At 46.5% G+C, this 13,034-nt stretch overlaps 1 protein-coding gene across 1 annotated transcript in view; it reads left to right on the top strand.

Moving 5' to 3' along the window:
- Positions 1–1,086: 1,086 nt before the first annotated feature.
- EHD3 (EH domain containing 3) overlaps positions 1,087–13,034 on the top strand; it is a 54,375-nt gene continuing 42,427 nt past the window's right edge. Inside the window, exons 1-2 of the mRNA XM_075863436.1 lie at positions 1,087–1,688; positions 8,725–8,901. Coding sequence (XP_075719551.1) covers positions 1,465–1,688; positions 8,725–8,901 — 401 coding nt within the window. The 5' untranslated portion in view covers positions 1,087–1,464. The remainder of the gene's footprint in view (positions 1,689–8,724; positions 8,902–13,034) is intronic.

Genomic DNA, 13,034 nt, shown 5'->3' with positions numbered 1-13,034 from the left:
ACGTCCCCCTTGTAGATGGTGCCACGTCCCCCTTGTAGATGGTGCCACGTCCCCCCTTGTAGATGGTGCCACGTCCCCCCTTGTAGATTGTGCCACGTCCCCCCTTGTGGATAGTGCCACATCCCCCCCTTTTAGATAGTGCCACGTCCCCCTTGTAGATAGTGCCACGTCCCCCCTTGTGGATAGTGCCACACACAGCCCCCCCAAACTAATTTAATAAAAAATTGTAATCACCTAATCCAGCGACGAACGGAGCTGCTCCACATCATCCTAAATCATGCTCCCTGCTCCGCCATAGTATTTATTTATCTATCTATCTATGTTATATATATTTAAATACAGTGCATAAATGGATTTGTGCAGGGGGTATATCAGGTGTGACAATATACCCTCATGCTGGATCTCACAAGTACTGTTAAATAAAGGAAATTCTAGATTAGATAGATAGATAGATAGATAGATAGATAGATAGATAGATAGATAGATAGATAGATAGATAGATAGATAGATAGATAGATAGATAGATAGATAGATAATCCTGAGATCTGAGCCACAATCCTGAGTCATCATGTAAAGTCTTAGAAAAATATCCAACCACCACTAGAGAGCGCTGCTGAGTTACAGAAAACCTGCTACATTGTAATTTATTGCGTATCATCATTTATTATTATATGTCTCCTAACCAGCAGCAGAAAAAAACAGACCGACCCCTTTAAGTTTCTGAATTATCAGCACTATTATAAACTGTATAAGATGCTATAAATGCACAGTATATGCGCATAGAGCCTGCAGGACGCCCTATTGGTTAATATGATATAAATATAGGGGATGTTAATGACTACAGCCTTAATTATTGTTATGAGTTCTGTAAATAGCGGAGAATATCAGCAATGAAGTCACCGCTTATTTATAGCGCTGTGCTAAATTTAGAATGCAAAAGGTGACCTGCCTTACCGTTGTCGACCACTAGATGGCGCCGCTGCACACGCAGATCCCGCACTGGATTATCCCTGCATTGCTCAGGAGATCATGTGCCGCACCCACCAGCATGGCCCCGCCCTCTCCGGCTTCACTCATTGCTGTAAACTGGGATGCTTTGCCCGGAGATGGGAACTTCCGGTGTACTCCAGTTTCCTGGGCTGCTGGCATTTAAATCCAGCTGGAAGGGTCTGATGTGCATCTTTGGGTCCTGTGCCCCGGCATCCAGCACTGAACAGCAGAAAGCAGCAGATTGCACTGAGGGGCCTTTTATTTCTTCCTGTGATCACTGATTGTATCATTTGCAGTAACAGCTGATACATTGTTGCAAAGCAGATCACAGCAGAATCTGCCTCTGTTGCATTTTTTTTTTGTAGAGATTCCAGTGCAAATATTTTAAATATTTTTTCCCAATATTTTGCATTTGTTTTGCAAAATATTGTCATCCCCTAAATTGTCCCAATTTCTGATCTTTTGCCTCCAGAGATGTTCAGCTGGTTAGGGAACGATGACCGGAAAAAGGATCCTGAAGTTTTCCAGACGGTCAGCGACGGGCTGAAGAAATTGTACAAGACCAAACTGCTGCCCCTGGAAGAATATTACAAATTCCACGAGTTTCATTCGCCGGCCCTGGAAGATGCAGATTTTGATAACAAGCCCATGATCCTGCTGGTGGGACAGTACTCTACGGGGAAGACCACGTTCATCCGGTAGGTCAACCTTCTGCTGGGGACTATAATGGGGATGATGGGATTTAAAGGGGGGCTCTAACTTTAATAACATCAGGTATGAAGTATTCCTGTGTAATTGTGAGACCTTCTTCTTCATATGTCCCCAAAAATTTCCCAGACCAAAATTAAAAAGGGACATCGGAGTTTTGTGTTTTTTTGTTTTTTTTTTTAAATCAAACCGGAATGAATGGGTGACACTTCATTGGTAGAGCCTGGAGTCCAGAGAGTCAGCCCCCCTCTTCTCTATGCATCCGTCTAGTAAAGTGGAGATAGTCAGGAGGTCCAAATCTTCACCCCCCCCCCCAGAAGAAGCCCCGTAACAAATTAACCGATCCTGCATGGCCACTGAATCATTGTATAGTTAAGAGTTCTTCAACTTTCAATCAAACTTTGTTTCAATTCTTTACTATTTTGCAAGATCTCTGCTTGCTAACTGTGATTTGAAGCATTGTTGTTTGCATCCAGAGGCTGAAAACTGGTACAGACCTATTACTACTTCTCACAGCTGAGTGTTGTTACAATTGTATCCAGCCTAGACAATCCTCTGTGAACTGAACAGTCGTGATACGTTTTACCCACACCTGTAAAATTGTAACAAACTATCAAGAGCGGAAAAGGATTTGTGCTGCTGCGTTTAGCTTACAGAGGATGGTCTAGACTGAATACAATTGTAACAAACCCTCAGTTGTTAATAGTATTAGGTCTACAGGTTTTCAGCCTCTAGATGTAAACAAGGATCTTTCCATTCACTGACAGCAAGCAACATGGTGAGGAATTGAAACGCAAAGTATATTAGAGAGTCGAAGTACTTTTTACGCACGTAAACAAAATAAGAAAAAAAACTTTAAAGGGATTGTCCAGGATTAGAAAACGAGGGTACGTTTTTTTTCCAGGAACTGCGCCACACCTGTCCATGGGTTCTCTGGTATTTCAGCTCTGCTACATTGAAGTGAACGGAGCTGAGGACAGGTGTGGCGCTGTATTTGGAAGACTTTGTTCAGTCAAGCACGAGTCAAAAATGTTATCTGCACCCCCCCCCCCCCAAGAATGTAGGTATGAAATATTTTGCGCCATTTTCAAGCATTTCACAACTGTATTGAAACTGTACGCCAGAATTTAGATGTTGCAAATGGCATCATGATATTTTTCTGCATATGTCACGTCCAGGTGACATTTACTTGAATTATTTAGATATAAATTGACTTCTGCTATTTTCTAATATACTTTGTGTTTCAATACCACACCATTCGGTTTGCTGTCAGTGAATGGAAACATCCTTGTTTACATCCAGAGGCTGAAAACACCTACAGACCTAATACATCTCACAGCTGAGAATTTGTTACAATTGTATCCAGTCTAGACAATCCTCCTGTGAGCTAAACATATTAAGGCCTTGTCCAGACAAGCGTGGGGAAACTAGGATGTGAAAAACATCCACGTTGCCCCCGTGCAGGTCCCGTTTTCACGGATCCCCATAGGCTTGAAAACGGAAAAAAATAGGACATTTGAACAGCTCCATTGAAATACATGTGACCGCGTGACGACGGCTGTTTTAATGGCCGTCACACGGATGGATTCTACGTTCGTCTGAATAAGGCCTAATAGCCCAAATCTCTCTCGTGTTCTGATAATTTCTTACAATTTTACTGGTGTGGGTAAAAGGTATCCAGATTGCTCTGCTCACAGAGGATTGTCTAGATTGGATACAATTGTAACAAACCCTCAGCTGTGAAAAGTATTAGGGTCAGTTGACGTAGAGTTTTTTTTGCCACTGATTTTGATACAGAAACAGCGTAAAAAAAACCTCCAAAATCGCCCCCCCCCCCCCCCCGTTGATATCAGTAGGAGGCAGAGGTGTCTTTTTCCCGGGCGGCTTTTGGCTGCTCGCGGGAAAGAAGAGCGGCATGTCCTTTCTTGCCGCGGTTTTTGTCTCTTACCTCCCATTGAAATTAATAAGAGGCAGAAAACGCCCATGGCGCTCGTTTCTGAGCGTTTTTTGCAGCTTTTTTTTTTTACTCGCGGTCCTTGAATTAGATTCAACGACCGCGGGCAAAAAAGCGCAAACGTTTTCAGTATCGGAGACAAAATAATTATCTATAAGTCATCGGGTTCCTTAATATTGATGTTACGTGCACAACCCGCGCTGGAGACGCGATCCTATTAATGGTTATTTTCTAGAACTTTTCTCAATACCAAATGTCAAACGTTCTATCAATTTTTGAAGTTTTGCGCAAAAAAAAAATCTGACTAGTCTTGTTTCCGCGTTTGGTCGCTTTCTGGCCATTCAAATAAATAAGTGACGGTGTAATCCATGGACGGCCGGTCCGCCAGAATCTGAGTCGTTCTTTGTTGGTAGGATAGATGGGACACCCCCTTCCATAACATCCATATCCCCCAATAGGGCATTTAGAAAGGGTTCGTCTTTATAAGGGACCTTCTATTTCCGTAGTTGCCAAAAATCACAAATTTTCCGGGACTCTCCCTATTTTTTCAAGAGGATTCCTGGCAAATGTGTGTCATAGGCGCGGTCCCACAAATTCAGAACAGAATAAGAGAGGGGGGAGGGGGCAATAGGGGCCGTCCTTTATTGGATCAATCAAATAGATAACCGATGATATGACTTGCTGCTCCTGGTTCATCTTTGGCGCTGCCGTCCTGACTTTGGTCATGTGCCATAAGATCACTGCCGCGGGCATTTGCCTCCCGTATACCGTCCTCATAGGCCGATTTCAGGCGAACGTGGGAAAACTCGGACGTGAAAAACAGCTGTTTTTCACGTCCGAGTTGCCCCCGTGTGGGTCCCGTTTTCACTGATCACCACAGACTTGAGTTTATAGAGAGATCCATGAAAACGGAACAAAATAGGACTCGTTCTATTTTCAACTGACCCTTCACACGGTCCGTTGAAACGGCTGTGTGAACGGCCCAATTGGAATAGATGCGTCCGTGTGACGTCACATATACTACGGCTGTCTGAATTTGGCCTAAGGACAGTATACAAGGACTATTCTGAAAGAAAGTGTATTCTGACAAGCCACGCCCCTGTCAAGCCCCGCCTTTATCCATTTGCATAACCAAAGTGTCCCTGGTAGAATGTTCACATGTTGCCTATTATGTTTTTCAATAGTCAATTTTCAGAAAGTCGGCGGCAAATATCCAAAATTAGAGAAAGCAACCAATCCGATTCCAGATCTTACTTTTCAGAAACCCTGTAAAAAATAAACGAAGCAATCTGATTGGTTACTATGGGAAGCTCCTCTTGGCCCCCCCCCCCCCCCCCCTCCATAAGCTAAATAAGGGAGGGTCTGGATTACCCCCTACTTACACTTATAAAAAAAAATATATATATATATATATATATATATATATATATATATTTCACAAATTTTTCTACTCTGTTCAGTATTAGGGGGGAGGGGGGGGGGACACTGATGCGATCTGGAAACAGTCACTAAGCTGCTGATGACAGACCTGTTATTCCTAGGCCGACTTCACGCGCCATTATACAGTCGCATTTTAGGGTGCTACTGCAGCCGCAACACCCAGAAACCCAAGGGCTTCTGTCGTTATCTAAGTTTCGTTTACTAATGCGGATGAAGGGGGAGGCCACTCCGGCGAAAAATGGGATGGTTGGAAGTGCAGGAAAAAAGACCCAATTAGGAGATCCGTATAGGCAGTCATTACAGGGTTAAAAATAATAATACGTAAATGATGAAAATCTCCTCCTCAAACCCGTTCACCGTAGACCTCTGCCTCGGTGGCTCGTCCTCGCACCTTTCCATTTCTCTACACTTTTCCTCCCATCAATAATTTAGGGGCTGGGATGTTTCCACAAGCTCAGGACCCGATTAACCCCCATTTATAATTCACCGCTTCCCCTCCAAAGTGTCAAAACGTTCCTAATGGCTGCATTAACCGCCATCTTGTAAAAACTTAAAGGGACAGTAACCGTAAAGTCAGCAGCTTATAATAGTGCTGGAGCGTTATAAGAGGAGCGGCTGATCTCAGTCACACATTGTTCTCAGCACTGGAGATACGTGATGATGGGGGGGGGTTCTACGCTTGTCACTCATACCATTGAGGAACGCTACAGTCTCTCCCTTCCGGTGATGGCTGATCACTGAGAGCAATAGATTGCATTCAAGTGCACAGCTGATAATGGAAAATTAGAGTTTTGGAGAAGTGACCATTCAGTGGCTTCATATGGAAAATAACGCCAGAACGATGTCCCGCCTCATAAAGTGCTGGCGTATGGCGAACGTATGTTATTCCTTTCTGACCCCTCACCGATCCGGAGAATGAAGGGGCCGCAGCGCTGTCGCCTACAACGTTTTCCCTGCACAGCGGCGCTCCCGGCCTCACTCACTTTAATGGGCCGTGCTGGGGTTTTTTGGACAGCGGGTGACCGGACGAACAATGTGCAGGGAAAAACCATGAAGAAACCTCCCAACTGACCGTTTTTGTTTTTTTTGTGGGATTGTCCTGCAAACTCTGGTTAAAGGGAGCGGAGCTTTGTACCCAAAAGTGGGGTCCTTTCTGGCCGCGTTGGAGATGGGGGTTGTCCGGACATTTTATTTTTTATTGATGGCCTGTCCTTAGGATGGGTCATCAATATCAGATTGGTGGAGGTCCGACTCCCAGCACCCCCCCCCATGTCAGCTGATTGATGGGTCTGGGGCATTCGTCGTCGCGGCCTCTTCTTTGTTTACCAGTCACAGCGTTGTGCCTGTAGGGGTACGTTCACACGGCTTATTTTCGTGGCGTAAACAGTCAAAAAATCGGAAGCAGAACGCCTCCAAATAATCTGCTTATTGATTTCAATGGGAAAGACGGCGTTCTGTTCCGATGAGTGAAGGGGCTGGGGCGCTAAACCAGCACTGCTACATCTTCAGTCTCAAGAAAACTGGTGGCGTAATAGTAGACTGTCTATACAGGGGTCTGGGAAAGCTGGGTGACCGTCACTATGGGAGATGTAGTGGAGGTAACGTTGCGTATTACCCCTCAGCTATCCCAGAAAATGATGCGGTTCAGGAACAGATACAGACGCAGCGTTTAGGTCTCCACCTGCGATATTTACTGAGCGATAGGATACGGATCCTGCAGCGAAGACCTGAGGAAGGGAAGGTAAACCATGGCGCAGTCTTGTGTTCTCACATGATTAATAGGGGGGAGGGGTGGCTGGTATTGGCCGTCGAAAATGTAAAACAAAATTTGTGCCAAAATAATGCCGCCCTAGGATACAGCAGTGCTGTAAATGTAACCTTTCCCTGTCCTGTGTACACAACTGGGTGATGACTCATATGGCCGCCATTACAGCAGCCACAGGGGTTGTCTGTCACCCATCTTTCCCAGAATCTTGAATGGCAAGTTTGCCTCGTTCCTCTTTTTTGTATAACCCAGCAGATTGACCGTTGATGACTTTAAGGTAGCTCGTGGGAGTCTTATTGGAAGCCATATTGCCTGTCACCCAGCTTTCACAGAAACTGATATACCTAAGGGTATGTTCACACTGCTTATTTTCTGCCGTTTTTCAGGTTCTCAGCACTAGACATATGGGACATAAAGTAGTAATCATGGGGAGCGGGGTTCTGAGCTTTCTGTCACTCATACCCTTGGAAAAACACTACAGTCACAGCCTCTCCCCAGCTGAAATAGATGATAACAGAGAACAATAGGTTGCATTCTGCTGTTCAACACATGGAGAGAATATAGAATTAGGGGCACTGTTCCTTTAAGAGGTTTGGGGTTCTGTTTCGGTCACATTACAGGGACGGGTAACCTGGGCGTTGAGGGTACATTGACACCATTGTTTACGGGACGTGTGCGGGGGTGTATTGTATCTCGCTCCATAAGATCCACACTGCCCCTGTAGAAGTAATGTGAATGTTTGTCGTTGTGCGAGGTCTCGCTCCTGAGGTTATTAAAATGACAGTGACTTGCGCCAAGTTTCTATGATCCGAATAATTTCCTACACAATTCTTCACAGTTTGTCAGCGGCTTCCGTAATGCGAGGTTCACACGGCCATACTACAGCCGCGTCGCAGGGTCCGTGTTTGAGCCGCGTCGCAGGGTCCGTGTTTGAGCCGCGTCGCAGGGTCCGTGTTTGAGCCACAACATCCTAGGGTACCACTGAACAAAATTGCCATAGGGTTAATTCAGTTCAATAGTACCGCAGGGGTCCTGGGCGGTATCTTTAACAGAATACAAGCACCATTTGCGGCAGCCTGTATTCTGATTGGAGTTCTAAAAGGCGTGTTCTGCTGATAAATGGAAAACGCTTTTAGGCCCCATGCACACGACCATAGAATTTGTCCATAATTGTGGTCCACAATTACGGACCAATTCACTTCTATTGACCCCGGACAACTTCTTGTATTTTTTGCGGGGTCTGGGAGCACGGGTCGAAAATGCGGGTGGCTGTCCGCTGCTGTCGGAAGGCCGTATCCGCAGTGATTACGGGCACGGCCGTGTGCGTGAGGCCTTAAGGATTTTGTTACTGGAATCCTTATATAATGAAAAATTCTGCAGATTTAAAATATACTATGTTTCTATTTCTCTCCATTTCTGCTTCCTGTCAGTGGATGGAAACATTCTTCAGAGGCTGAAACTCATCCTAAACTAAAGTTTTACAGCTGCTTGTTTATTACAATTGTATCCAGTCTAGACAATCCTATATTAGGTAAACAACCTGGACTCCAAACTGATACATTTTGTACTAATACATTGTAACAAACGATCAGATTTGTGCTGCAGATGTGTTGAGCTCACAGGGGATTATTTAGACTGGATGCAATTGTAACAAAGCCTGAGCTGTGAAGCATTGGGTCAGGTCAATTCACTAGTGGGCTGCTCTTGGTGTCCATATATCTTTACAGGACTGGGTTCTCCTGTTGGGACCCCTCCTAATTATGGGGTCTTGTTAGGATGGGTCTGTGGTGGATGACAATGTATTTTACTAATCGTCTGGGTTTCATGCAGGAACGTGTCTCTGACCTCCATTATTTCCCCCCCTCAGGTATCTTCTGGAACAGGACTTCCCTGGGATGAGGATCGGACCAGAACCCACCACCGATTCCTTCATTGCAGTGATGCAGGGGGAAGTTGAAGGGGTTATACCGGGCAATGCTCTAGTGGTGGACCCCAAAAAACCTTTCCGAAAACTGAATGCCTTTGGAAATGCTTTTCTAAACAGGTCAGTGTGTTATAAGCTTGTATGTCTTCAATAACCTACCGATGTAGCAGTGCTGAATCTGTCATCTAACTATTTCTTACGTGTACTATGATCGCTCCATTCAATTGATGGAGTAGGTAAACAAAATGAGACATGAAATCTTCTAATTGGGCCAAATGTCAATCTCCGCTCTGCTATATCTGTATTATACAAATCCGATTAAGGCGACATTCACACGTTGCATATTTTGCTGCGGAAAATACGCAGAAAAACGTCAGGAAATTCACAGGTAAAAACTGCACCAGATCTTGTGTTTTTCGGTTGTGGGTTTTTATCGTTGTGCTGCGTAAATCTGCGCGTTTTCATTCTGCAGGTTTTGGTGAGATTTTTCCTCCACACTAGGCAGATACAATTCGCAAGTGGAAACACAGGATAAATTGACATGCTGCAAATTTTAAAATCCGCACTGCAGGTCAATTTGCGTGCGGAAAAATACTGCAGCGTGTACATGAAATTTCCTGGAACCTCATTGACTATGCTGGTGCTGTGTTACGCTGCGGTTTTGCCGCACCCAAAACCGCACGTAATACGCATCGTGTGCATTGACCCTTATATAGCCATGAGGGAGGTAAAATCCTGGTTGGAGACCTGACAAGCTTCGTTGCTTGCCCTCAGTTCAGTACCAGTTGAGCTGCAGACCTGAGTCATATTAGATAGACTGGTTGCTAAGGACGCGCTGCCTGACAACCCTAATTAAGACTAGTTGTTGGTCTTAATTGTTAAACTCCAACCTGGATTGGCTGACGACAGAAAAGGGAAGAAGCAGACAAAGCTCCTCAGCCCCCTCTGTGCTGCTCCTTCGGCCCCCCCCCCCTCTGTGCTGCTCCTTCGGCCCCCCCCCCCCCTCTGTGCTGCTCCTTTGGCCCCCCCCCTCTGTGCTGCTCCTTTGGCCCCCCCCCTCTGTGCTGCTCCTTTGGCCCCCCCCCTCTGTGCTGCTCCTTTGGCCCCCCCCCCCTCTGTGCTGCTCCTTTGGCCCCCCCCCCTCTGTGCTGCTCCTTTGGGCCCCCCCCCTCTGTGCTGCTCCTTTGGGCCCCCCCCCTCTGTGCTGCTCCTTTGGGGCCCCCCCCCCTCTGTGCTGCTCCTTTGGGCCCCCCCCCCCCCCCCCCCTCTGTGCTGCTCCTTTGGCCCCCCCCCCTCTGTGCTGCTCCTTCGGCCCCCCCCCCCCCTCTGTGCTGCTCCTTCGGCCCCCCCCCCCCTCTGTGCTGCTCCTTCGGCCCCCCCCCCCTCTGTGCTGCTCCTTCGGCCCCCCCCCTCTGTGCTGCTCCTTCGGCCCCCCCCCCCCCCAAGTCAATGAAGAACGGCTCAAGAAGTGACATGCACATCTTTTTCACGGGAGTCTTTTTATGCACCGTTTTTTTGAAAATGAGGTGTTAAAAAAACCGCCCTGTCGTGACAGAACGCCGTATTTCCCATTGAAATCAATGGGCAGATGCTTCCGGATTTTCAGCCATTTTTCGCGACGTTTACGCCTGAAAACACCGTGTGCACATACCCTTATGCCGGAGATATTTGCACCCAGTGCGATCTGTCAGACACCGGTAGTTTCTATGCGTTCCTGGCCCCTGCTCTCTGTATCCACAAGTATTTACGCCCCGCAGTAATGATCCGCCAGGATCTCCAGGCTGTGCCCAATGATTAGCAGAAAGCTTAAAAGCAATATTTGTGTTTCCCGGGGGCCACTTGTATTGTAACCGGACCCTCCAAACATTTGTGAGATTCCAGGGTGAGGGAGGCAACGCTCCAGAGACTGCAGATTCCAGCCAGAACCCAGCGCCTGCTCCTATCCTATTTGCTTGCATGACCTGACCCATATATAATCATGTGTACAGCCCTATCTGACGACCTGGATGCAATGCAAACATTCCCATAAAGACCCGTATACAATGCAGAGCCCCAATGGAATGATCTGTATACAAGAGCTCGCTCCATACAATCTATTCCTAATGTAGGTCACGTTCTGGTTCACTCCCCTCTATCATTACTACTCTACAAGATTTTTCCACCGAGGGCCCTATAGATCGATATATAAATAGAGCAGCCCCTTAAGCCATGTCTAGATGTATATGATAAAGATATTAATGACTCTCCCAACCTGATCTGATTTCGGCTCTGTTCACATCTGCGTCGGAGGCTCCGTGCATGCTGCACTATTGTGTCCGGTAAAATCACGGATGTTTTGGTGGCGTCCGTTGTGCAATGAAGCCATTGATTCCGTTATTCCATTGTTCTGCTCCTCTGACGGAGCAGAACATCGGGACTACACAACGCATATGTGAACATAGCCATACCGAGATATGCACAGCCGAGGTGTACAAAAGGGCCAACACCTTACACAAGTGATGCATGCTGGGAGCCATAGGAAAGCAACAGATAAACAGTAGTCTGTCCCCTGTGGCTGATCAAGGGTAGGCTATCAATGAGTGATTGTTGGGCGGCCAACACCTATCCAGGAGCATAGCACCGAGCAGGGCTAGCCTTACGTTGGAAGGTTCCCTCGTGCTGTATCCTTAGTTGGTGCACCCAATATGGTGTACAAATGCATATCTCTCAACATTTACTTTAATAACTTTTTTAAGCTCCGCCTCCGAACCACGCCTAAACTCTCACTTTCGGCCATATTTGTATAATTCTCTTAAATCGGTTTTGCAGGGATGGTTGGAAAGTATGCAAATATTATACCGTATCTAATTATAAGTGTCATACAGTATGGTGCCCAAATAATACTTCCATAGCGTTACCGAAATAACTGGTGTACGGTGCTGCCGCCATACAGTGCGACCATAACAAACGCTACAGTGCTTTAGTAGCACTGCCACATAATGGCTACATTAATACCGCTGTACGGTGCTCACATGATACCGCCATACAGTGCTCACATGATACCGCCATACAGTGCTCACATGATACCGCCATACAGTGCTCACATGATACCGCCATACAGTGCTCACATGATACCGCCGTACAGTGCTCACATGATACCGCCGTACAGTGCTCACATGATACCGCCGTACAGTGCTCACATGATACCGCCGTACAGTGCTCACATGATACCGCCGTACAGTGCTCACATGATACCGCCGTACAGTGCTCACATGATACCGCCGTACAGTGCTCACATGATACCGCCATACAGTGCTCATATAATACCGCCATACAGTGCTCACATAATACCACCATACAGTGATCACATGATACCGCCATACAGTGCTCATATAATACCGCCATACAGTGCCCACATAATACCACCATACAGTGATCAAATAATACCGCCATACAGTGCCCACATAATACCACCATACAGCGCCCACATGATACCACCATACAGCGCTCACATGATACCGCCGTACAGTGCTCACATGATACCGCCGTACAGTGACCAAATAACAGCCATCTACAATGTATTCGGAATACTTATAAGATTCGTACTGGTCACAAGCCATAGGTACTAGACCTTGTATAGCGCCCTCTTCAGCAGGGGTGGCCGATGCACCCTGAGTAACCGCACAGGTCGCACTCGACAAATGCCAGCCGTTGAGCTGCAGTACAAAGCACGGCCACATGTACAGACGTGCTGCTTTGCCTGGAAAAACATTAAAGGGGCCAGGGAGCACCATTGCCCCTTCATTCTGCCGATCAGTTATCAGACCCCCACCGATCATCACACATCCTAAGTATGGGCCATCAATGTGTATTCCTGGAAAACCCCTTTTACGGGATTCTGACCTAAATTTTTATAATTAATTTAGTTATTTTAGTACAAGGTAGAGAAAGGCATGGTCCTTGCTAGGGACATTCTGCCTGACAATCCCTTTTGTAAAGACTGTGGTTGTTAGGCAGCGTGTCCTGAGCAACCCGACCTGTCAAGTTCAGCAGGGGCAGCAGATGAACTCCATGACCTTCCCCATCTCCGGCTGCGATCGTAATTTAGATTTTTCTAAAAATAATAAATGTACCCCCAAAAACTTTTTGTTTTTTAAAAAAGTCACGTAACGTCTCCACGGGGCGTGCTGTGGAACCACTGGGATCCTCCACAATCCCCAGTGCTTTGGCGGACCTACCAGGAATTTGGGTAGTGACTGAGGTGTGAATTGTCG

This window comes from Rhinoderma darwinii, chromosome 4 (genome assembly GCF_050947455.1).
Source record: "Rhinoderma darwinii isolate aRhiDar2 chromosome 4, aRhiDar2.hap1, whole genome shotgun sequence".
Lineage (NCBI taxonomy): Eukaryota > Metazoa > Chordata > Amphibia > Anura > Rhinodermatidae > Rhinoderma > Rhinoderma darwinii.
Note: the sequence above shows the minus strand (reverse complement) of the source record. Positions and strands in the feature narration are given on the sequence as shown.